The sequence below is a fragment of the Camelus bactrianus genome, chromosome 10 (assembly GCF_048773025.1).
Source record: "Camelus bactrianus isolate YW-2024 breed Bactrian camel chromosome 10, ASM4877302v1, whole genome shotgun sequence".
NCBI classification, from domain to species: Eukaryota; Metazoa; Chordata; class Mammalia; order Artiodactyla; family Camelidae; genus Camelus; species Camelus bactrianus.
The window spans coordinates 8,886,418-8,911,239 of record NC_133548.1 but is presented as its reverse complement, the minus strand read 5'-3'; the positions used below and the strand labels follow the sequence as shown (position 1 = coordinate 8,911,239).

General features: G+C 43.3%; 1 protein-coding gene across 2 annotated transcripts; it reads left to right on the top strand.

The window, feature by feature from the left end:
* The first annotated feature begins 7,033 nt into the window (after nt 1-7,033).
* Nucleotides 7,034-24,295, top strand: ASRGL1 (asparaginase and isoaspartyl peptidase 1). Of its 2 annotated transcripts, none has more exons than XM_045517716.2 (7): nt 7,034-7,261; nt 7,837-8,040; nt 15,667-15,809; nt 16,368-16,525; nt 22,598-22,713; nt 23,515-23,625; nt 23,986-24,295. In XM_045517716.2, exons 2-7 carry the CDS (start codon nt 7,848-7,850, stop codon nt 24,189-24,191), a joined length of 927 nt encoding a protein of 308 aa, XP_045373672.1. In that variant the 5' UTR covers nt 7,034-7,261; nt 7,837-7,847; the 3' UTR covers nt 24,192-24,295. The 2 variants fall into 2 exon arrangements, with proteins under 2 accessions (XP_045373672.1, XP_010954718.1); XM_010956416.3 differs by having other exon boundaries at nt 7,098-7,261; nt 22,595-22,713.
* Nucleotides 24,296-24,822: the final 527 nt, after the last annotated feature.

The following is a 24,822-nucleotide window of genomic DNA, read 5'->3' as shown; positions in this document are numbered from 1 at the left end:
TACTAGTAAGAGATACGGAGCAAACTCCAAGAAGACACAGCAAAAAGTTTTAAAAGAGAAGCCTCTGGGCAGTAAAGCCAGGGATGGGAGAGGTGGGGGAGGGATGAACAGATTTACTTTTCACTTAAAATCCTCCTATATCATTTGATTTTTTTTAAACTGTATAGTATGGAATAAAATTATGTGCTTCCCACCCCACCCCCCGCCTCCTCTACTTCTCTTTATATTATGATTCCCCTACCAATGAGACTTCCAGACCTCAAAATTTTGGCTTTCGGGTTTAAAAGTTACAATCCAAATATAAATAAAAACTATTTCTAGGAATCCACACTCAGGCAGAATCTATTTGCACTCACACACATCCCATCCTGATGAATTAAAAATTCTCTGATCAGCGGGGAAGAGAAGGTTAGATCTAAGATCTGCTAAGAATGATCATGGGAAATGCTTAGGTGGGCATCCCAGAAATAGCCTTGTGACCTGTTTCTCAACAAATTGATCTCCTCGAGTTGTGAGTGCTAGAACTCGTAAATGAGTTTGGGGATCTCAGACTAGAGAGGTCGGGTCTCTACTTCTCGTACAAAAGTTCCAGGGAGGGCAGCAAGCCCAAGAGACTTTTGCACACCCAAGAAGGGCTTGAGGTAGCTTATAGATTCCCACTCTGCCCCAAGTGGAAACTGCCAGGAAGCCTTTTTCCCATGTGGCTGAGCGGAGGAATGGGGAGTTGCTAGTTGGTGGCCCTGGGAGGGCCTAAAGCCCTAGACAAGAGGACAAAACAGATGCACTCTGGCTGGTATGGCCCAAGACCGGGGGGACTTGGGTTGTTCGTGGGGTGGTTGAGGGTAAACGAGGTGAAGGTTGAAAAGCAGTGTGCTGGTGGCCCCTGGTGAACCTTCAGGTTGTGTTAGTCATTCCCTTCTTTTCTTCCTTCTTCCCTCCGTCCCCTTGCTCTCTTCCTCCATTCCCCCAATGTGCCTCCTTCAGTTCTGGCCCCAGCCTGCCCCTGCCCAGTCAGTCCCTCCTGTTCTGGTCCCACCTCCTAGCTCTGTCCCTGGCTACCTTCCCACAACTCCTCCTCCTGGAACAGCCAGGACCACTGTGCTTAGAATCACCTCCTTGGAGTGTCGTCAACCTCTGATTTTAAATGGTGAATGAATCACACAAACTCGTCGTCCCTCCCAAATCCTACTAAAGTGATAATATACAATGTTAAGGGTGTATTAAGTGTATTATTCACACAGACGGAGAATTGGAGAGAAGACAACGGCAGATCAAGGAAGTCACTTTGGAAAGTGGAAAGCAAACTGCAGATAAGAGGAAGTTACAATATATCTAAGGGGTGAATTGATTTACTCAGGAGAACCCTTGAAAGACTCTATCCTTTTAGCACAGGAACAATCCAAGGTGGGGAGACAGAGGTGGCAGGAATTTCAGGTTGTCTGCCTCATATCCCATCATCCTTCTTTCCTACCCAAAGAACCTGGTTTTATTCGGAGCTACAGGGCATCCTGCTAAAACTAAAAGTTCCACCCACCCATGCACCCCCAGACTCTCTTGCCACTAGGGGCAGCCGAAGGACACAGTTCGGGCCAATGAGTGTCCATTTGTGGGACTTCCAAGAAAGCTAAAGAGTTTTCTTGAATTAATGGGGCAAACTGAACAAGAATGAGCTTTCCCCTTTGCCCTTCCCCACTCCTCCTGCCCAGTAGTGATCAAAGTGCCCAGAAGGGTGCCAGAAACATGAAAGTCACATGCTAAGAACGGCAGAAGAGAAAGAGGTGAATGGAGCATCGGTGTCACTTCCAAGCTGCTGCGCCAGTATGGACCACTCCTACTAGACTTCCTGTTATACTTTAAAAAAAAAATTAACCCTTATCTGGTTAAACCACTTGGTCAGGATTTGTTGGGTGCCTTTGAACCCAGTCCCTAATCCATGCAACTGTTATTGTTGGTTGAACATTACATATGGAGATAAAGAGCTACATCCTTTCTCCCATCCCACAGTCAGATAAAAAGGTCCTCCTTCCTCCTCCTCAGGGATCAGAAGTTCATCCTTTAAAGAATGAGTATAAGAGACTTTGAATGGGAACTGGGGACATGAGGCTCCTTAGGAGACTAAGTAAAGGCATGGGGCTGAGATGGGAGGATCAGATGGAAATCACACTCTGATCCCTGGGACCATCAGCAGCCTCCCCCAGCCCTCAGCCAGATTGCTAAATTCCAGACAAGTCAGGAAAAACGTTACTTGGTTGAGAGTTTTTTATTCCTCTAAGCACCTCCAGGCACAGACCATGCAGACCATGCTACATCAGGTTGTGCTGAGTGAATTAGGGAAAGATATTCAGGGGAGAGCGTGGGTCATGGAGCTTACAGTATGGTGTCATGGCTCCTTGCCAGGCACAGGGACAAACAGGGAACAAAACAGCCCAAGGCAGATGCCCACTGGACCCCAGCTGAATTCAAATGAGGAAGTAAGGCTTTTGGCTGGTTGCCTTTGTGCTTTTTCCTCTTTTCCCAAAACGGGTGCCAAGCAAGTTCCCTTATTGTCTCTAGAAAAACAACTTAGTGGCCTGTCATCCTGAAATTTACCCAGCCTGCCTTGCAGGGTTGCCTAATTCCGGTAAGCATTGCCTCATTTACACAGTTTCTTAAAGGGTCTGACATTTTACAAGCTTATTTACTTGCTGTTTCCTTTCTGGATTTGGCAATTTGCATATTACATGCATATTATGCATAGGAAACGTTCCAAAGTGGTAGATGCTTGCAATCCTGTCCAGAGCAGTAACACAGCTAGAGACTCCATTTAAAATCTGTGGCTCCCTGAACCGATTTTAGAAACAATTCTCGGCTTTTTGTGAACTATTGGTTGGAGGAAAGTCGTAATTCATCAATACCCCTGCAGTGTAACATTTCCTGCTCCACCTCCACCAAGCATCATAACCTTGGACCTAAAAAATCTAGTCCATGGATTTTTTCATAGAGGATTAATCAAAATGTAAATTAGGATTTATGTATAAAAATGTTCACTGAAGCATTCTTTCTAATAGTACAACATGGGAAACATTTAATAGCATGGAAATGCTCACAAATAATGCCACCTGAGTGAAATAGTAAGAAACACATCATTCTAATAGCAAAAGGGAGAAACATGCCAAAAAATTTAACTGTGAGTATTTCTGAATGGCAGAATTACAGCCATTTTTGTTTTGTTCTTTACCCTTTGTCATGCTTTGTCTGTAACAGATACACCCCTTTACCTGAAAATGTATTTTTGCCTCCAATTTAGAATTCCTAGGGTTGATTAATCTAGAGAAAGATCTTTCCTTGTGTGAGTAAAATAAATATGTTCCCTTATTCAGATCTTGAGCTTTGAATTATTGCTACTATCCATTGGTATCCTCAGCCTCCCTAACCTGAGCCCAACCCCTGTCCAATTCTGAAGCCCCTGCATCTGAATGAAGTTGGCCCATTTTTTATTCAACAAACATTTTGAGCAGTTGCAGTGTACCGGGCTCCATATCAGGCCCAGGGCATAAAGCAATGAACATAACTGCCCAGATAGTACCCATCATGGGGCTATTACTCCCTTTAAGCCACAGCCCCCAAGAGGTCCCCAGTGTGGCTCTGCCAGGAAAATGGGTTCCAGGCACCCCTGTCTGAAGTTCAGTGCTTTTCTCCCATGACAACAAGTTGTAGCCACTGACCAGCTCACAAAGATCCAGACCACTCCTGTTTCATTCCTCTGAAGAGCTGTTGCCCCAGATCACTGGGAATTAGCTTTTTTGAGTTTCTGAACCATTTGTTCTTCATCCAACATTTATGAAGACATTCAGAGAACTAGGCACTGTTCTGGCCCCATGTTACAAATAGAACTGTCAAGGCTCCTGCCCATAAGATGCTCATAGCTTACTCTGTGGACAGGGAACCCCACCAAAGGACCACCATCAGTGCTGGGAATTTCCTTGGAAAAGATGTGGGCAGTGCTTTGGCAGGAAGCTTAGCTGACAGAAACCTTTTGCAACAGCTGCCTTTTTGTTGAGAACTGCCGTGAGGGCTGCAAAATTACTTTGGGGGTTAATTTTAATCATTCCCAGCCAATTTCAATTCCCCCTAGCCTACCCACCCACCCCGAGGGACTGAACTGAACACTCTGACACTGGGCACTTAAGAAACAAAGGCTCATTCATCATTCACGGAACACTTGAATGAACAACAGGAAAGCCAGAAATGGCGCAAGTTTCCCAACCTCCCATTCCCCTACTCTGGATCCCACGAAGAAGAGTGTCACCAATCTCAGGCTGGACGAGTTCACAAAGGACAAGATATCAGTGGCTCCTCCTAGACAAGTGGCTCTCAAAGGTTGGTCCCCACACTGGTAACTGCAGCATCACTTAAGAGCTCATCAGAAATGCGAATTCGTGGGCCCCACCCAAGACCTACTGAATCAGAAATGCCGGGGTGGGAAGGGATAAATTGGGAGTTTGAGATTTGCACATACTGACTACTATATATAAAACAGATAAACAAGTTTCTACTGTGTAGCACAGGGAACTATATTCAATATTTTGTAGTAACCTATAATGAAAAAGAATATGAAAATGAATATATGTATGTATATGTATGACTGAAACATGATGCTGTACACCAGAAATTGACAAAACATTGTAAACTGACTATATTTCAATTTTAAAAAAAGTAAAAAAAAAAAAAAAAAGAAAAGAAATGCAAATTCTTGAGCCCCACCCCAGACCAACTGAATCAGAAATGCTGGGGTGGGGCCCAGCAATCTGTATTTCACCTCCAGGTGATTCTGATGCTCGGTAAAGTCTGACACCATGGCTCAGTTGCATGGTTCTAACCCTTCCCATTACAGGGAGAGGTCCAGGGGCAGAGTTCTGCATCAGAGGCGCCATCCTCCAGGATGGATCCAATGTTGACTGCGCAGCCCTGGGATATGACTGGTGCTCACATCTGTCACAAACTTTCCCCCACCCTATCTATCAGAGCAGAAGCAATTGTTTATCTGTCCCTCTCTTTCAATGTTGAAAAAGAAGAGAAGGGACCCATATCTCTCAGTGCCTTGTCTCCTTCTAAGACTATTTGAGACTATTATTGGCACAGCCAGCTTATCTTCTTGGGGAGGCCAGTTTAATACATCGTTACATTTATGCTGGGTTTTGCTGACCTATACAATCCATGCCAAAATGTACTCACTATGTGAACAGCTGACCCTCCATGTAAGAGCAGGAAAGGCAACTATAGAGTTGGGCTGTCCCATCAGACTGAAACCTTAACTTCTTTTCTCAAAAAGTGAATTTAGGCAAATTACAATTGTAGCAGGATGAACTGAAGGTTTCCTGGTCAAGGTTATGGTATAGCACACCTTTGGCTGAAGCAGGCTTCCTTTCCACAACCTTGTCCTTAGGCTGATGTTGAATTTCTCTGCATCCCCTGGCTTATGCTGTCAAACTGGGTCCCCAAGAGGTACCCCAATGACAGAGGAGGGTAGGTTTGGACACAAAGTAGCTGCAGAGAAGCCACAATTTGAGTGTGACACACAGACTCGACTACATGGAGAAGAGATAGGAAGGTGTTTTTAGAGTGCCTTTTGTGTACGATAGTCCAGTATTGAGAGAACCTTCATGGCTTCACAGATGTCTGGGGGAAATTTCATAAATAACAATTGCCAGAGGCAGGGCTATGTTAGCCAGAATGGTCAGAGATTCAGCAAGATAATTCTGGTTGCTGATACTTTCTGGCCCCCATCTCTGTGGTCTCTGAGAAAAGGCAGAATTCAGAAAAGGACTTAGTTCTCCCTGGGCAATGCCCACTGCTTATTTCTTCTAATTCAAAGCTTTGGGCCTTGTGAGCTTTTGCCTCTACTTTACATAGTAGAATAATGTATCGTTTGGTTCATGCTACTCATCTAGTATCTTACAGTTGTTTTACCGGATAGAAACGTAAACTCAGTTTGAAGGACGCTATGGTAATGGTAATCGGTAATCTCGGGAAGCTCCCAGGGAATACAGGTAATTGGTTCCATCATTAAGGGGTCAGAGCCTTAAAAGAATGCTCCGGGGTATGGAGGAGAGAAAGTGTCAACAAAATAAAATTAAAGCACTGTGATTGAAGGAATTCAGAACGGGGATCCTGAGGCTCAGATTGTTGCAGCAAAGTGTGTTACAGTTCAATGTTACAGCTCAGTTGTGACAGCAACCTGGATCCTGATGAGAGACCAAGCAGCATTTGGAGGATTAGAGAACTCAGGTTTATTAAGCCAGCAGGTCCAGAACAATTAACACTGCAAGCTCTGGACCCCGTCTGTCGGTTTACACAGGCTTTTATAGGCTACCAGTAAAGACCTTGCAACATTTTGCAACATCATATGCAAATAAAGTATAACAAAGTGGACCAATCAGGAATGACAAAAATGGACCAATTAGGAATGATAGAAATGGGCCAATCAGGAGTGAGCTCAGGGAACCAATAGAATCTTAGGGGTAAGTTCCTCTTTCCTAGAAGACCGCCTGTTTTATAGAGGCAAAAAGCCAGATAATACCCTGGGCCAGGGAACCAGATGGCGCTGGCAGGAAAGTAGTGGCCCTGCCTGGGGGTCCTGCTGGTCTTTTTCATGGGGCTTCCCCCCTCAAGAGGACCCTATCACAGAAACTGATCAGTGACCACGTTTATCTTTCTGTTCTTTACCAAAGGTTAAGAGGAGAGAGAATTAAAAGGAAGAGACTGAATCTAAATGAATAACTAGCAAGGCTGCAAAACCTCTTGGGTAGAGGAAGGACTTAAGCGCGTGCGGCTGTGCTTTTCAATTTTCAGTTTACAAAACTGCAGCACGTCACTTCACTTATCTCATCAACGGCACCACCACGTCCCCAGCCCCGTAAGGAGGAGGAGGAGGAGTTCCCCGCATACAAGTAGGAAGCTCTCGAGCGTGGAGAGCCAGCATAGCCCCTGTCCTAGGAGCCCGACAGTGGGAGTCGAGCAGGAAGCGGCTACGCCGGCAGAAGTGCAGACGCCAGCAGAAGCGCTTGCGCCGCTGCCGCGCGTCGGGGCTTTACGGTAATTCTGCGAGGCGCGCCTGTCCCCCCTCGTGCGCAGGCGCGGAGCCGTTGCCTGCCGAGCGGTTGCGAGCAGAGCGGTTCCCAGAACTGCTTCACCGGGAAGGGCTGGACTTGCAGGTTCCGAGGCCGCCTGGGCGGCTCAGCACAGCCTAAAGCCCCGGCGTCCGCCTCCTGCGGCGTCCTTGGTAAGTCCATGGGCCTGCGTGAGCAGCTGCCCGAGTGCCGGGGAAGCACCCTCCCAGGTGTCGGTGGCTGGAGGCGGGAGGGCACTGGCAAGATCCAGCCCTCAGGCCGCCTCTGGCCCCGCGGCGGGGGTGGGAGCTGGGGACACGTCCCCGGGAAATCGAGGCGCGACGTGGGGCAGAAGACGAAGGCTGGAGCTGCAGCCCCGCGCTCCATCCCCACCCCTCCCCGGCCTGGGACCCAGCACCGAACGGGAACCCGGTTTCCCCAGGGAAACTGAGGCCCGAGAGCAGCTGGCGAGGAGGCGCCGCGGGCTCTGAATCGCAGAGCATCCTACCTCCGCCTTGAAGCCGGCGGGTGCGCGGGGCCAGGGGCGTGCGCTCTGGACTTTTCGTGCAAAGTTCAAACCGAGCCGCCTCTGTCCACCCTACTCCCTGAGTCTCAGGAATTTGCCTTCGGCTGTAAACATTCTCCCCTCCCGGAGTAGAAACTGGACCCTGTCCCCAGTGGGAGTCATGCCCCGTGCGGGGTTTCTTGGACCCGCCTGAAATGACACTTTCATCTTCCTGATCCCTAGGATCCGTCGGCATGAATCCCACCGTCATCGTGGTCCACGGTGGCGGAGCCAGCAATATCTCCAAGGACCGGAAAGAGCGTGTGCGCCAGGGCATCGTTAGAGCCGCCACCGCGGGTTACAACATCCTCAAGGAGGGAGGGAGCGCAGTTGACGCCGTGGAAGGAGCCGTGACCGTCCTGGAAGATGATCCCGAGTTCAACGCAGGTACATTTGCACCGCAACTGGTAACTGACGCCAGACCGGGTTAAGCTTCTCCCCCGCAAACAAAATAGAACCTTTCTAAAGTGTCAATGAATCTATTCCTTTTTATGGTACAACCTGATGTGCTAAAGAGATTTTAGAGTTTCCCTTTTTATTTGTTGACCAAGTTGCCTTAAAGAATTTTTAAATTCATTACTCCTTTTTCTTTAACCCGCTTCCTAGAATTAACGTATCAAGAGCCTTTTGGGGGGGGGGCAAGGAGTAGACTGCTGTTGGGTAGCAACCTCTGGAGCCTCTGGATGTAATCTGAATAAAACTCCCATAAGGGAGGGCAAGGGGAAACTGAAGAAAAAGGCAGACAACTCCAGACTGGGAGGTGGCAGGTTTATGGGAACTTACATAAAAGGCTCATCTTGCAAGATAAGTAGACCTCTGTCCGAGCCCACCAGAATCTTAAAAGCCCCCTATACTGTCCAGATGGTGTCAACACCACATTTCTACCTCACGACTGTGTCCTTGGGCAGCTTCTAGAGCAGGAAGTCAAGTGGAGGGCACATTCCAGGGGAAGGGAGTGAATGCCACCCATTTCCCCACCCCAGCCAGCCCACAGGTCAATGGCTTTCACATTCTTTCCATGATTTCCCCCAGCACTCTTCCCTTCGTTACTGGCTCTTACATTCGCACACACCCCGTTTTCATCAGTGTGTCCTGAGTGGTCAGTGTGGTATTTCAAGAGCTATCTGACTACATTGGAGGCAGATGCAAAAGAAAACACAAGTTAAGATGATAATTCCCCAAATCAGTGATACCTTTTTTTACCAAGAGCCCCATGGTTCAGATCATTGTTCCTAAGTCCCCTAGGCTGGGAGCCAGATCACTGAGAGTGATCACTCGTGTTCTGTGATTTAACAAAGACAATACATTAACATACTTATCAGGTATGAACACCCAGCATTCTGTTTCGATAACAGCACAGGTACCACCTTGCGAGGCAGTAGTGATGTCCAAGGCCATCCTATTTCGGAGGAGAGCTTTTCTATTTAGACATTTCAGCATGCAGTGAGGACAGGCTTTGTTGGCTCTCATTCAGAGCTTGGTGAGTGAACTTAGTAAGGACCTTGTGTATGCTGTCCTGTCCTCCAGGCCAAAATGGAGGGCACAAAGACAACAGCCCAATGATCGTCCCAGCGAGAAACAGAAAGTGCCCACCGGGCCCTGAGGAGAGGGAGGTTGGCAGCCTTAGGAACTTGACCTGGTTGTACATACCGTAACTGTTAGCCAGGGGAGGCAGCGCTGTCAAGCCAGAGGAGATGGGACTGGGGGCCGGATAGGCTGGACCAGAACCCCCACCTTCTCTTTCTCAGTGTTGTGCACATAATGCATTTCAACAGGTCCAGCTTTCAGCCAGACAATGGGATCCCAGTGGGGACTGAGCAGTTCCCCCTCACCCATCCTGGCAGGATGTCCCATTGCAAATTCCAGTAGATAATCTCCTTTCCCAGGCATGTTGAGGCTTGGTGTTCTCAGCATCACAGTGACCCTTGGTGTGAGTCAGGGCAGTGGCTGTTTCCTGACATACCTTTTTGGTATTGGGTGCTTCCACAGGGGTCATAACAGCATACTGTCCACCTTGAGCTCTGTTTTCCATTTGCCTTTCCCAACTGAGGTCCATACAAGCAAACTATTTCTAGCAGCCTCTATAATCCTATATAATATATAGATTTGTATATACATACAAATCCTATACAATGCTATAATTCTCTACAATAACTGTTTGGGAACTTGATACAAAAAGTGAACTCCCAGCAGTTACCGAGTTAGGTGGCAATGATTAACATTCATGACACAGCTTGTCTGAATGTTTGTGAAACATTGCCTTTGTTTACATTATATTCACATTTTCAATAGGGGTTTCATTTTGTGTTTAAAGCTTTTTTCATAATACTTAGTTTACTAAAAAGAATTGTTTTTTAGACAGCAACACTGTAAAAATTGAACTTTTAGATTTGGATGCTAGAAATATTCTTTAAAGATTTACTTAGATTGACAACCAAATCATGACCCTTTGCTTTCTGGGCCTGAAGTTGAGCAGTATTTACACAGAACTTTAAATAATTTATTTTCCCTACAATTCAATTTTATAAGCAGTCAGTCTCTGAAATAGCAGGATTTTTATTTACCACCCTCTTCCTGAACTCCTTACAATGTAACATCCATCTATAAGGTAAAGATCTGTGATGGGGTCTAGGAATTGTTTTTTGTTTATTTGCTTTGAAGCTTTCCAGGTGATTCTAAAGTACAACCAGGCTTAGAATCCACTGGCCTAATACTGTACAATTTCAAAAGGGGTTTTTTTTAGCATTATTTTTATATATAGTAAAATTTCCCCTTTTTTGTGTACAGCTTCATAAATGTGACAGTGTCATGTAACTACCTCCACAGTCAAAATATAAAACAGTTCTGTTATTCAATAATTCTCCCATGTCCCCTGGTGTCCACACCTCCATTCACCCCCAGCCCCTAATTGCAACTTATATGTTTTCTGCCCCTATGGTTTTTGCCTTTTCCAGGATGTCATAAATGGAATCATACAGTGTAGCCTTTTGAGTCTGGATTCTGCATTTAGCATAAGGCATTGTAGGGTCACCCATGTTGACACAAGTACTGGTAGTTTGTCCTTTTATACTGTTGAGTAGTACTCCATTGTGTGGATATACCATAGTTTTGGTCATTTACCAACTGAAGGACATGTTCATTTGGAGGCTAATCACTGCTAATCACTATAAACATTGACATACAGGTTTTTTGTGTACACCTAAGTTTTTATTTCTCTTGGGTGAATACCTTAAGTGTGGGACTGCTGGTCATATGGCAACTATATATTTAACTTTATTTGAAACTACCAAATTGTTTTCCAAAGTGACCCCCATTTTTTTTTCCCACCAGCAATATATGAAAGTTCTAGCTACTCCACCTCTTCACCAGCACTTGATATTGTCAGTATTTTTTATTTTAGCCATTCTAAGAGGTGTATGGTAGAATCTCATTTTGTATCAATTTGTATTTCCCTAATGGTAAATGACATTTGTTTTAGCATCTTTTCAAGACTTTTGTCAATTTCTTTATTGAGGTTTTTTTTCTTATTATTAAGTTTTAAGAGTTCTTTATATATTCTAGATATAGGTCATATATCAAATATGTGATTTGCAGATACTTTCTTCCCCTATTTGGCTTGTCTTTTCTTTCTCTTAACAGTGTCTTTTAAAGAACAGAAGTTCTTAATTTTGTAGTGTCCAATTTATCCCTTTTTTTAATGGATCCTGCTTTTTTGTGTTGTATCTTAAGAAATATTTGCCTGACCCAGGATCACAAATATTTTCTCTTGTCTTCTAGAAATTTTATTATTCTGTGTTTTAAATTTAGGTCTGTGATCCATTTTTAATAAGTTTTTGTATATGGTATGAAGTATATATCAGGGTTCAGTTTTTGCATAATTCTCAGCACCAGTTGCTGAAAAGGCAGGTCTTTATCCATTGTTGAGTATCATCTGACTTTATACATACAGATCTATTTCTGGACTCTGTTCTGTTCCATTGATCTGTATGTGTATCTTTTCACCAACATCAGGGTATCTTGATTACCATAGTTTTATAGTGTGTTAAAATCAGATAGTAAAAGTCTTTCAACTCTATTTTTTCATGATTGTTTTGTCTTTCCTACAAATTTGAGAATCATCTTGTCAATTTCCACCAAAAAAATTCCACTAGAATTTTTATTAGGATTGTGCTGAACCTGTAGATTAGTTTGTAAAGAATTGAAATCTTAACAATACTGAGCCTTCCAGTCCATGAACACAGAATATACTTTCATTTATTTGGCTCTCCTTTGATTTCTTTCATCAGTGTTTTGTAGTTTTCAGTGTACAAATCTTATAAATATTTTGTTAGATTTATAGCTAATTATTTCATGTATTTTGGTGCTATTGTAAATTTTAAAATCTCAACTACCAGTTGTTCATTGCTAGAATGTGAAAATACAGTTGATTTTTTTCATATGTTTATGTGCCACTGTATGTCTTCTACGTTAAGTTGTCTGTTAAAATCTTTGACTCATTTTTCAATCAGGTTGTTTCTTTTCTTTTTGTTGAGTTTTAAGAGTTCTTTGTATATCTTGGATAAGTTTTTTATCAGTTATGTCTTTTGTAAATACTTTCTCCCAATCTGTGGCTTGTCTTTTTATCTCTTGACAATGTCTCTCATAGAGCAGAAATGTTTTATATCAATAAGGTCCAACTTAACTATTTCTTCCTTTCATGGTTTTCATGCCTTTGGTGTTGTATCCAAAAAGCCAAACCCAAGGTCATCTAGATTTCTTCCTGTGTTATATTCTAGCAGCTTCACAGTTTTGCATTTTACATTTAGGCCTGTGATCCATTTTCAGATGATTTTTGTGATAGGTGCAAGGTCTGTGTCTAGATTTTCTGCATATGATATCCATATTTCAGCACCATTTATTAAAAAGACTTGTCTTTGCTCCATTGTATTGTCTTTCTCTGGAGATTCTGCACCCAATTCCAGTGGGTGTGGGCTTCTCCACATGACCAAGCAATTCTTGGACACCCGCTAGGTGTCCTATAGTTCAACTCAAGCCTGACACTAACTACCTGGAGATGGCATCAGGTTCCAAAGGTTACAGGCTCAGTCCCACAGGACTGCCCTCCACTTTAGATGCCAACTGAAAGTCCATGTTGTTTCCTGAGCTTCTGACAGACTAGCTATAAATCAGAGGTCCCCACAACCCCCCAATGAATTTGCTAGAGAGGCTCACAGAACTCAGGAAACCAATTTACTCACTAGATTACCAGTTGATTACAAAGGATATCAAAGGATAGGAATCAACAGCCAGATGAAGAGATACAAAGGGTGGAGTCCTCTTGTCCCAGTGGAGCTTGTGGTCCGACCTTAGCACATGGAAGCCTTCTTGTTCACCACCCTGGAAGCTCTCAGAACCCCATCCTTTGGGGGTTTTATGGAAGCTACATTACAAAGGCATTATTGATTAGATCATTGGCCACTGGTGACTGATTCAACCTCCAGTCCTTCTCCCATCCCCAGAGATCAGGGCGTGGGACTAAAAGTTCCAACCCTCTAATCATGGTTGGTTCCCCTGACAACCAGCCTCCCCACCTTTTCAGAAGTCACCTCATTAACATAAACTGGATTGTGGTTGAAAGCAGCCTATTATAAGACACCTAATATGGATCTGAAGTGATCACAGGAATTGAGGACAAAAGACCAAATATTATAACAAAAGATGCTCCCATTGCTCTTCTCCCTTAGGAAATTTCAAGGGTTTTGGCAGCTGTGAACTAGAACCTGGACAAAGACCAAAATATGTATTTACTCTGAATCACAGTATCACACTTCCTTAGTCAAAGATCAGTTTATTATATATTTATGAAAAAAAGGGGGGAAGGGAACAATGAATAGACTGAACCAGTAGAAAACAAACAGCAGGATGACAAATGTATACCTAACCATATCAGTAATCACATTAAATGTAAATGGTCTAAACAGCCCAATAAAAAGCAGACTGTCAAACTGTACAGAAAGATGGGACACAATATGTGCTGCCAATAAAAAATCCACTTTAAATATAAAGATGCAAATAGATTAGAAGTAAAAGAATGGACAGATTATACCATGCCAAAATGAGTCAAATGAAAGCTGGAGCAACTGTACTAATATTGGGCAAAGTATACCTCAGAATAAGGAACATTAAATAATAATAATGATGGTAAGTAATGGAAGGGTCAGTTCACCAAGAAGGCAACAAGCTATATAGCTAACAACAGTTTCAAAATACATGAAGTGAAAACTGATAGAACTCAAAGGAGAAACAGACGAATTCACAGCTACAATAAAAGAATTCAATACTCCTCTCCCAGTAATCAATAGAAACAGACAATCAAGATACAGAAGGTATGAGCAACATTATCAATGAACTCGACCTTACTGAGTTTATAGAACTTTCCATCCAACAGCAGAGTACACGTTCTCTTTAAGTGCAAAGGGCAAGATAGAACAGATTCTGAGCCAAAAACAAACCTTACAAAGTTAAAGGAGTGCAGATCACACAAAGTATGTCCTTTGATCGTAACAGAATTAAACTAAAAGTCAGTAACAGATATTTCAAAAATCCCCAAATACTTGGAAATTAAGTGTCACACTTAACCCATGAATCAATGAGGAAGTCACAAGGGAAATTAGGACACATTTTGAATAGAATGAAAATCAAGACAACATGCAAAAACTTGTAGTATGCAATCAAAGCAGTGCTAGGGTAAAATTTAAAACATTAAATTAAATAAAAAATTAAACAATCGTATTAGAAAAGAGTCTCAAATTAATGATCTAATAGGAAAGAGAACAAATTATGCATAAAACAAGCTGAATGCAGAAAGGAAATCATAAAGATAAATCAATGAAATTCAGAACAGAAAAAGAAAAAAACAGAAAAATCTACAAAATCCCCCTCCCCCACACCAAAAGCTAGTTTTTTGAAAAGAACAATAAACTTGATAAACTCTAGACCGACAAAAAAAAAAAAAAGACACAAATTACAAATATCAGGAATGAAAGAGGGAACCTCTCTACAAACCATATGGACATTAAAAGCCTTAGATAGAAAAAAATGCTACAAATTCACCAACTTACACAAAATAGAAATTCCTTGAAAGACAACTGGCAAAGATCACTCAAAGAAAGATAGCCTGAATAGTCCCATATCTATTAAAGAATTTGATTTCTTAGTTAAAAACTTCCCATCAAAATAAAAAGCCAATCTACCAGACATTTACAAAGAAATGATACCGATTTTATACAACTCTTCAAGAAAAACCGAAGTGGAGAGTACACTTTCCAATTCATCATGTGAAGCCAGTATTACCCTCGTATCAAAGCCAGACAGATATAAGAAAATAAAACTTCAAACTAGGATCCCTCATGAACATAGATGCAAAATCCTCAAGAAAACACTATCAAATCAAACCCAGCATTATATATATATAAAATAATACATCACGGGGTGGTGGGGGGTTACAGCCCAGTGGAAGAGCATTTCTTAATTATGCGTCGTATTTCCTGTTTGTGTGCCCAGTAATTTCTTATTAGGTACCAAATACTTGTCAGGTGTTGGGTATTTTTATAATCCATTAAATATTCTTGAGCTTTGCTCTTATCCCCTTTTATAGATGAGGAAACAGTCACACAGTGGTTAAGAATAGCTAGGCTGACAGGTGTTGTCTGGGCAGAGAAAGTTGGAGAGAAGGTGCTAGTGGTAAAGAGAACAGAGTAATGAGAGCTCATGGTACATCAAGGGGATCTAATATTTCAGTAAAATGTAGCCAAGGAGACGAGATGAAGCTGGAAAAGTAAGTCAGGAGCCGAATCAGGAAAGGCGTCATATCTTTTATTTTGTAAGTCAAGGGGTACCAAGTCAGATTTGTGTTTTTAAAAATGTTCCTTTGACAATGGAGTAGAGGATAAATTTAAGTCAGCAGTTTAGAGGAAACTCCGAAGCCATTTCTAAATTCTTAATTCTGGCTTTGAGACTTCTTTTTGATTTTAGGTTGTGGATCTGTCTTGAACGAAAATGGTGAAGTTGAAATGGATGCTAGTATTATGAATGGGAAAGACTTGTCTGCAGGAGCGGTGTCCGCAGTCCGCTGTGTCGCAAATCCCATCAAACTTGCAAGACTTGTTATGGAAAAGGTATACGTGACTAAGGCACCCTTCCCCTGAGGAACTGTCACTGCCATATGTCAGTGACTAAAAGGGGGCTGACTGCAGGAAAGTCCTTGACATCACTCTTCTCCTAAAATTGTATGAAAGAACAAAAATAAACCAGGATTCTGACCCCGTTGATGATGTAATTTGACTCATGATCACTTGACTGCTGATTACAGTTTTCATGTTACCTTCCTGTATATTCTTCAGCCTTCTCTCAACACATGTAACATAACACATACAAACTGAAGAGACCAACTGCTGAAATAGCATGTGTTAAATACAAATGGATTAAGTTCTCTAAATTTAAGATCATATGTAAGTTGAATTCCTAGTAATATTCCATCATTTGGGGGGTTTTTTTGAAAATACAAAAACTCAGAGAGCTAGGCTTTTTTCAACATTCAGAAAAGCAAGCCAGTAGAATTTGCATTTTTGAGGCTTGGTACCCAGAGAGAATAGTTATTTCCACACGGATGGAACAGTTTAAAGATTTTAACTTTTCAAAAAACTAACTACTTTCCTATCTCTTTCTGGCTCAAGACACCTCACTGCTTTCTGACTGACCAAGGTGCAGCGAAATTTGCAGCGGCCATGGGGCTCCCAGCAGTTCCTGGAGAGCAGCTGGTAACAGAGAGAAACGTAAAACGCCTAGAAAAAGAAAAGCATGAGAAAGGGGCTCAGAAGTCAGACCATCAAAAGTAAGTGTCGTCTGGGGCTCACATTCTGGGGAGTTACTCAAGTATGAATGTTTGACAAATTCGTGATTATCCACTTCTTAATAAAAGACAAAAATCACTTGGTAGTTTCAGTTTTTGTGCAAAACAGTTCACACTAAATAATGGGAAAACTGCTCTTTTGATTTTGAAATTTAACCTCATTTATTACTCCTGTGAATAGTAACTCAAGCTACCAGAGCTCCTTCTCCAGCATGAGTTAACAGATGGATGCTGTGTATTACTACATTAATTACCCGGATGCTTCTGGGTCAGTTTGTCATCTTAAGGAGACTACACAGGTCTCTGTGATCTCGACTCTTACACAGTGCATAGAAGTCAGTACAGCTCTTAGAAGTGAATTAATCATGGGTTCTGAGTTATAGTTTTCTGAATCCCAAATAAAATCCCCCTTCTTTAAAGCAAAATTTCAAAAATAAAATCTGAATGTGACCTGGAGGTTTATAATGGAATGTAGTCTATTAACTCTGCATACTCTTCCCGATTTGTAATGTTTAACCAGAGGTGTACTTTAGTATCACCTAAGGAGCTTTTTCAAAATACACACATCTGAACTCTTTTCCTAAAGAATCTAACTCAGTAGATCTGAGGAGGGAGGCCATGCAGGTCTGTTAGAAGAGTTTCCTAGGTAATTCTGAGGTGTCCCCGGGTCAAGATCTGTTTTACAAGATTGGCCACATGCTGGTAGCTGTTGGTCGTGCTCACCAAGTGTGCTGTTGTGTCTGTAGGTGAAGTCTCAGGAACAGGGTTGCTTTATCAATGGTTGATGTACATTTTAATAGATGTCGCCACATTGCTTTCCAAAAACTCGACAACAACGCGCGTCTCCACCAGCCAGTACTGCTCTTTGATATAAGCAAGAGGGGCTCCTGCCCTGGGCCCTGCGCTTTAGGGGAACCTCATGTCACAAACACACAAAACAGTTGGTTTACTGCAGATACACAGCACCTCTATCGCTCAGCAGTGGCACAGCGTCACCCTCGTCATCCGCTCTGTGACTAATATCATTCAGCCCCCAGGGAAGTGCTTCTCTGCATTTCTTCCTCTGTGTCTTGGAAGTAAAGGCCACCTGAGTCTACAGGCGTGTGGATTATGCTACTGCTGACGTCAAAAATGGACACTGCTGTGGAGTGTGGGGAAGCATTGAACAGCAGAACGCCTTAGGTAAGAGAAAAAGACAGATTAGTAATTTGTCAAATAAATTCTTACATAACAAAGTATTGTTTCCCAGAAGTGCCCGGTGCCCTCCTTCTCTCCTGTCTCCACGCTTCTGTTTGGTCCTGCAGTTACTCATAAATCAGCATGGAGTCCGCAGGACCTGCACATGAGGGCTGATTCCTGCTACTCTTAGATTTGTATGCACGTCGGTCTAGACCAGCACCATCCGATAGAAATATGAGAGCCGCATATGTAGTTTAACATTTTCTGGTGGCCACATTTTAAAAAAGTAAAAAGAAAGTGATGTTAATAATATATTTAACCCAGTACACCCAAAATATTATCATTTCAACATATGATCAATATAAGAAATTATTTATGAGATATTTTACATTCTTTCATGCTAAATCTTCAAAATCTGATGTGTCTTTCACACTGCCAGCACGTCTCGCTGTGGACTGCCCACATTTCCAGGGCTCAGCGGCCACAGGCAGTTAGTGGCCGCTGTATCGGAAGCACAGGTCTAAACAGAACATGCGTGAAGAACCCCTTCTTTATGTCAGCAACTAAATGGACACAATATTAGAATTATGGATGATTTTACTTTTATAAAAATACTTAAGATTGAGTTAAACTTTCAAAAATGTTGAGATTTTTAGCTTTTAAGTAATGTTTCTTTAAAATGTTATATTAATTATAATTCATGTTTAGACTTTAATATTAATAGATAATTTTGTATATTTTAGAAAAAACTAACTTTTGAAATTATATCTTCAAATTACTTTTATTCTCTTTTTTGGATTTGCTCTTAATTTTGATGAAAATATATTCTAATTTTGTACACTGTCAGTATAGTTACATTTTTACTTTTTAATTCCTAGATGATTGAAAATGAGTACAAGTCAAGATTTTGATAGAAGAATACTAAAGTGGAATTCACAAAAGAAAAAAAAAAGCTAAACGGAAAAAAGAAGTAAAAAATCTTCAAAGAAACAGTCTGCTTTAAAAGTAAGCAGTCTTCTCCCAGGATGACCCACATAAAATTCAGAACATTATAAATTCCTGGTTCCATGAAGATTGAATTACTTATCAGAACAATGAAAATTAGTAGGAATATTATTCTCACCAAATCCACAGCTTGAACAATTCAGATGAAGTCCCTACAACTTCACGTTCTTTACTAAAGGAAGATTTAATTGCTAATCACAAAGAATCGTTTACCAAAAAAGGACGCATGCAGGTATTAGAATTGGGTGGAAACGGCTGAATAAACAGTAGACAGTTGATCACCGGAGAAGATAAAAGAAAATATTGATGTAATGTTCATGAAGGAATAATAGTATTTGGCCAAGCATAATGGTGCTTTCAATGGTACTGTCAACACAATGTTTACAGAAAACAATAGGAAATTTCTAGGTTTGTGAAAATTAGTTCAAAATTTGATAAAATGCCAAACATGTAGTTAGGGGAAATCAAAAACGAATGATTACTATCTAGGATAGAGAATTCAAATAGGTTAATTTAATGTGTAGTAAAGCAAGAGCTGAAATCATATCTAAAATTTTTAACAATTCCGTTCAGCTAGAATGTGCCATGGTCAGAAGACATGTTGAAAAGCTGGCATTTAAAAGGCAGGCCTGTGATAATGGAGCTAACGTGGAGGGTATGTAAAAGCTGTGGGAACACGAAGTCTGGCGAAGAATCCAAAAGCATTCTACGTGACATGCAGAGCCCAGTGGATCCATCTCTAGGAGACATGCCCTCCGCTGTCCATCACGGATGCTGTGGGACAGAGGCGGGTCCTCTGCAAGACTCTCCAGGTGTGCCCGAGGTGGAGCGGCTTCACTAGACTCACATCCAACCTCATAACAGACCTCGGACGCGTGGTGGGAATACCGCTAAATGCTCTTAAGGTGATTAGGTTGAATTTAGATATCAAGAGTCCAGCACAACCACAGGAGCTCCTCAAAGAGCAAATCACAGACTTTGACAGAAGGTGAAATTAATTTTGAATTTGCGCTTAGTATGAACTGTTCCTTTCTATTGACAAGCTTAAAAGCTTTTTTAAAAAAAAAATCCAAGTTTGGCTATTTCACTTTTTAAAGAATTTTTAAAATTTTTTTGAAGTATAGAGAAATAAAACCAAAAGTACGTGTGAAATATGCAAGAAAAATAACATCCTCATAAAATGTAAAGAAATTGAAACAAGGAAACAAATATTTGCCTAACTTGAAGGAAAAGATCCATGCACAAATGATCCTGAAACCAGTTTCTATAGAGGCAGTTGTTCTGTTCATGATAAATCAAAATGTAAGTATCATTTGGAGAAAGATTTGAACAAACTCGAGCAACACACTCCTATTTTCAGTTTTCTTTATAATATACCATCGTTGAAATTTGAAAGAAGATTTTTAGATATTCTGCATGGTCCTGACACTGGTTAAGAGATGACAAAAATGCCTATAATTGATTGTGATTTAAATGATCAAATTAAAATATTTAGTAACACCTTCTGTGATAATAATTTATCGTACGTAACCCCACACAGCATTTGAGTGCAGTAATGAAAAAATCGGGGTTCATTTCCAAATCTCAGCATGAAGAGTTTTATATATAATTCCCGTTGCTACTGCCTTAGCAGAGTGAAGCTTCTCCAAGTTAAAATTGATTAAAAGCTTGTTAAGAACTATTCGGACTGAAGAAAGGTCATTATTTGGCACTTTGTCAATAGAAAGCATGTTGATCATAGAACGTGATCAGTTCTTCCTGAAATGAAGGGAGGAAAATTAATTTTATGGAATAAACACATGATCATTTATGAGTTGGACATGTGTCTGTGTGTTTTTCCCCACTCGTTCAGCCATCACCAGCTGATCAGCATAGGATCCCGACTTGCATGATAATAATTAAATTGTCATCATTGGTAATTTGTCAACTTTTAATCAAATGAGAACCATAGCTTTGCAGTGCTTTTTCAAGATACATTTATCACAGTGGCAGGAGAGAACATATTTATTCTAAATACTAAGCGTGATGTGTGGGCCTCCATTTGCCTTCGTATTCTTGCCTCAACCCCTTGCAGGTGTGGGCGTGCTGCCACCAGCTGCCCCCTGGGCACCTCTTTCCTTACGTGGTGGGAGGTGGGAGCATCACTGTGGTCACTCCCCCCAGTGACCACCGGCTTGGGTACTTTTGTTGGTAGGCCATTCTTTTCCAGGAATTTGTCTATTTTTGATCATTTTTTTCTCTTTAGTTATTCTGTCCCCTTCTTATCAATCTTAAGGCTCTCGGCTAAAAAAAAAAATTCCCAAATCTGTTGTTTTTATCTTGGTTTTACTTTGCTTATAGGTATTTTTGCCATGTGAAAGTTTTCTCTCTTTTTTTGTAATCAAATAAATAGTAGTCTCCCTCTTCTTGTATAGTCTGTAGGAGCAGAAACTTAGAAGGTATCCCCGCCCTGAGACATGCAGCCGCCCAGGTTTTCTTGAAGGATTTTGTTTTGTGTTTTTATTTAGGTCCTTAGCTGTCCACCTTGGCTTTTGTGAATGATGGAAGGTAGGGCTCCTGTCTTCTTTAAATAGAATTCTAGTCCCTTGAATGCCAGGCTCCGTTCAGCTATGATTCAGACTCCCTGTGTGATTGCCTAACAGGTCCCTCAAGCTTGTGTCCAGAACTACCCACCCCACCCCTCCACACACACCAGCAACAACACAGAAACCTACCCCTACGAGCCTTCCACCTTTCAATAAGTGTTTCTTGTTCCCTTTCAGTTCCTGAGGCCACAAGCCTTAGATTTCTCTCTCTCACACCCAGTTCACCTGCAAATTCTACCAACTCTGCCTTCAAAATGTCCCGGGTCCAGCCCACTCCTCCCCCTCCCCTCTGACACCACTCTGACACAGACCACTGCCTCCCAAGCTCCTAACTGGTCTCTGTTTCCACTCTCATCTCCCTCAGTCTGCACACAATAGCCAGAATGATTCTTTTAAGATGATTTTTGTAGACGTATAGCGCACAGCGCGAGTGCGTGCATAGATCAAATATGTAGCCCTTGGGGAATTTTCGCAGAGTGGACGCACCATGTGATCAGCACCCAGAGAAAGACCCTCGAACAGAGCCAGACCCCGGTTCCCTGCCCTCCCGCAAGGCAGCTGCTCCCGGCTTCCAACACCGTGGATTAGCAGTGCCTGTTTTTGGACGTTATCTAAGTGGGATCATGTACTCCGTACTTTTTCGGCTGCCTCCTCTCATTGTATTTCTGAGAACCGCCCCTTTGCCAAGTGTGGCAGTAGGTCGTCCCCTGCGCGTCACAGCTTATTTACTCTGGTGACGTTTGTGTCGTTTGTGGTTTGCTGTTGCTACAAATAGTGCTGCTGTGAGCATTTTGTACACTTTCTTGGTGAAACCATCTCCACGTTTCTGTTGGACAGAGATGGGGGAGTAAAACTGCCGAGTCGGCTGTAGTGGACCCTGCAGGTGGTCTCCCCGAGGGTCACACCACCTGCGCCTCTGCGCCCACACTTGGTAGCAGGTCCTTTTCACTTTAGCCATGCCGCGCAGGGGTAGTGGTAAGAGTGATTGCTTTTAAAACTTAACCCGGATCGTGGCGCATCTCAGCTCAAGCCCTCCAGTGTCTTCCCACCTGCTCAGACTAAAAGCCCTACCAGTGGCCTGTAAGTAGGATGACTGAGGTGCAGAGTATAACGTGGGCAGGCCTGCTTTGCCATTTCCGTGAGTCGGGAATGCTGGAGTCGAAGTGTGTCGCGTGTGCCATGAACATACAGTATGGGAATGTAAGTGGTATTAGGCTGCACTGTCCCCTCTGGGAGTGTCTCTCAGCTTCAGCCTGTCACTTTTCCTGTTTCTTTTTGGCAGAAGCTTGGGGACCGTGGGCGCTGTCGCCGTGGACTGCAGAGGAAACGTGGCTTATGCGACCTCCACAGGGGGCATCGTCAACAAGCTGGCGGGCCGCGTCGGGGACACACCGTGCATAGGTGGGCTTGCGGGGTGGATGCCTGCCCTCCCCTCATCGTCTCGTCCTCATTTTCTGGTCCCTGCCCCTCCTCCCTGCTTCCTTCATTTCCTTCCTCCTCCTGAAGGTGGCAGCTTCAGAATTTCTGGGAGTGGCAGGGGGTGGAGGGAGTTGTCCAGAGCACATGGAGAAGGTGTCTGTGTCCAGCAGGCACGTGTTACCTGGGTGCTGTCTTTTGCGGGTGATTGGGAGGCAGGTGGAGAAGGGGTGCTGAGCTCGGCCCAACACCCCGCAGTGCCTCTTTCTCTCCAGCCCCAGTTTTAGGACCTGCAGACTATTCCCAGAGGGTTAAGTACACAAACCTCTTCGCAGGCATGGGCTCAAACGAGCAAACTAAGCAAGCTGAGAGTTTAAGTTTGCAGTTGTTAGAGCTGAGTGGCGTGAGAGGGACTCACCACTACTTCTGAGATAGTGCACAGTGAAGTGTGCTTTGCATGAACCTTGAAGGACCTTATCTAATTCCCAGGAGAGAGAGAGAGAGAGTGTGTGTGTGTGTGTGTATGAGACCCTGTGCAGTCTGGGCAGATGTGCTCTGGGGCAAAGGAGGGGCTGACCTGGTGTAGCTGCCCCAGGAAGGTCTGCCTCGCGGGGGCGCCCTCCATCCCCCCATCTCAGGTTATTCACCCAGCGCTCACTAGCTCACTGTGTAGTGACACCTCAGCGCTCTTGGGATTAAATATCTATGTAGCATTAGGCTTGGGATGTGTGTTTAAATTTCTTGACTATTGCCGCTCAGTTAGAACCAACCACCTTCCTTGAGCAGGATCTGGAGGTTATGCTGACAATGACATCGGAGCCATTTCCACGACAGGACATGGGGAAAGCATCCTGAAGGTGAACCTGGCCAGACTCACGCTCTTCCACGTAGAACAGGGTACGTGGAACAAGGTCATTCTGTCCGAGGACGAGGAAGCAGAAGCTGTTTACAGATAGGTGGGGAAGGAGAAGGGAGCCCTTTCCTGTTTGCCACAGATGTTGCTTTTGGGTTAACCTTCCACTCGGGTCTGGAAAGGAGAGCGTGTGGAGTACTCTCGGGGCTGTGGAGACCCGGAGCCCGGGTGTGGGAGAAGGGGCAGCTCCATGCAGGGCAAGGAGGGCCTTGTATGGTGAAGAGCTTCTCCGAGGCATTCAAATAGAAATCATTTACCAAGAATCTCTGTTCACTCACTTTGGTTTTTCCCATCAGATTCCTTTCAATAACTTGTATCGTTTCTCAACCTCTCCTTGTTTTTAGGAAAGACGTTAGAAGAGGCTGCGGACATGTCGTTGGGTTATATGAAGTCAAAGGTCAAAGGTGTCGGTGGCGTCATCCTGGTCAACCAAGCAGGAGACTGGGCGGCAAAGTGGACCTCCACGTCCATGCCCTGGGCGGCCGCAAAGGACGGCAGGCTGCACTCTGGAATCGACCTTGGCGAGACCAACGTCACTGACCTGCCCTAAGCCCCCGGGAGACTGTGTTCTAGATGCTAGCTTGGAGGGAAAGCACGCTTGCCTGGTGTGGAGATCTAGCTTATTCAATTAGATCTAGAAATGGAAAAATCCTATGGTCTGTCACTTGTTTTGTTGCCTTGATCAGTGTTTGGTTGGGGGCGGATTCCGAAGTGATATGAGAAATGCCCACATTAAGATCAAAATGAGACTAGTGAAGATGACACAGCCCGCAGAGCCGTCCTCGTGAGTGGGCCCCAGTGTCTTAGGTTAGAAAGAAGAAACAGCGTGACCTCAACAGGACAGAAGCAACCTCGGTGCAGGGAGTGCCTTTTGGAATTGGGTGGCCCACCACAGTGATGGAGGCTGTTGGCTGGAAGGTGTGGGGGTCCAGAGGACAGCAGTGCCCCCGGCAGGACCCAATGCAGGGGCGAGGTGGGGAGGGAGGAGCCAGTGGAGGAAGCAAAGGTGAGCAGCAGAGCTCAGTTCCGAGTCAGAAGAACATTGAGTAAAAGAACCTCTGAGGGACAAACTGATTTCTCAAAGAAAGTTCAGATCTTCTCTGACTTACTAATAGAGACATGTTTCCAGATACTTTGAAAGGCCCCTCTGGTAACCCACGGCTCTGATCGACCGATGAAGG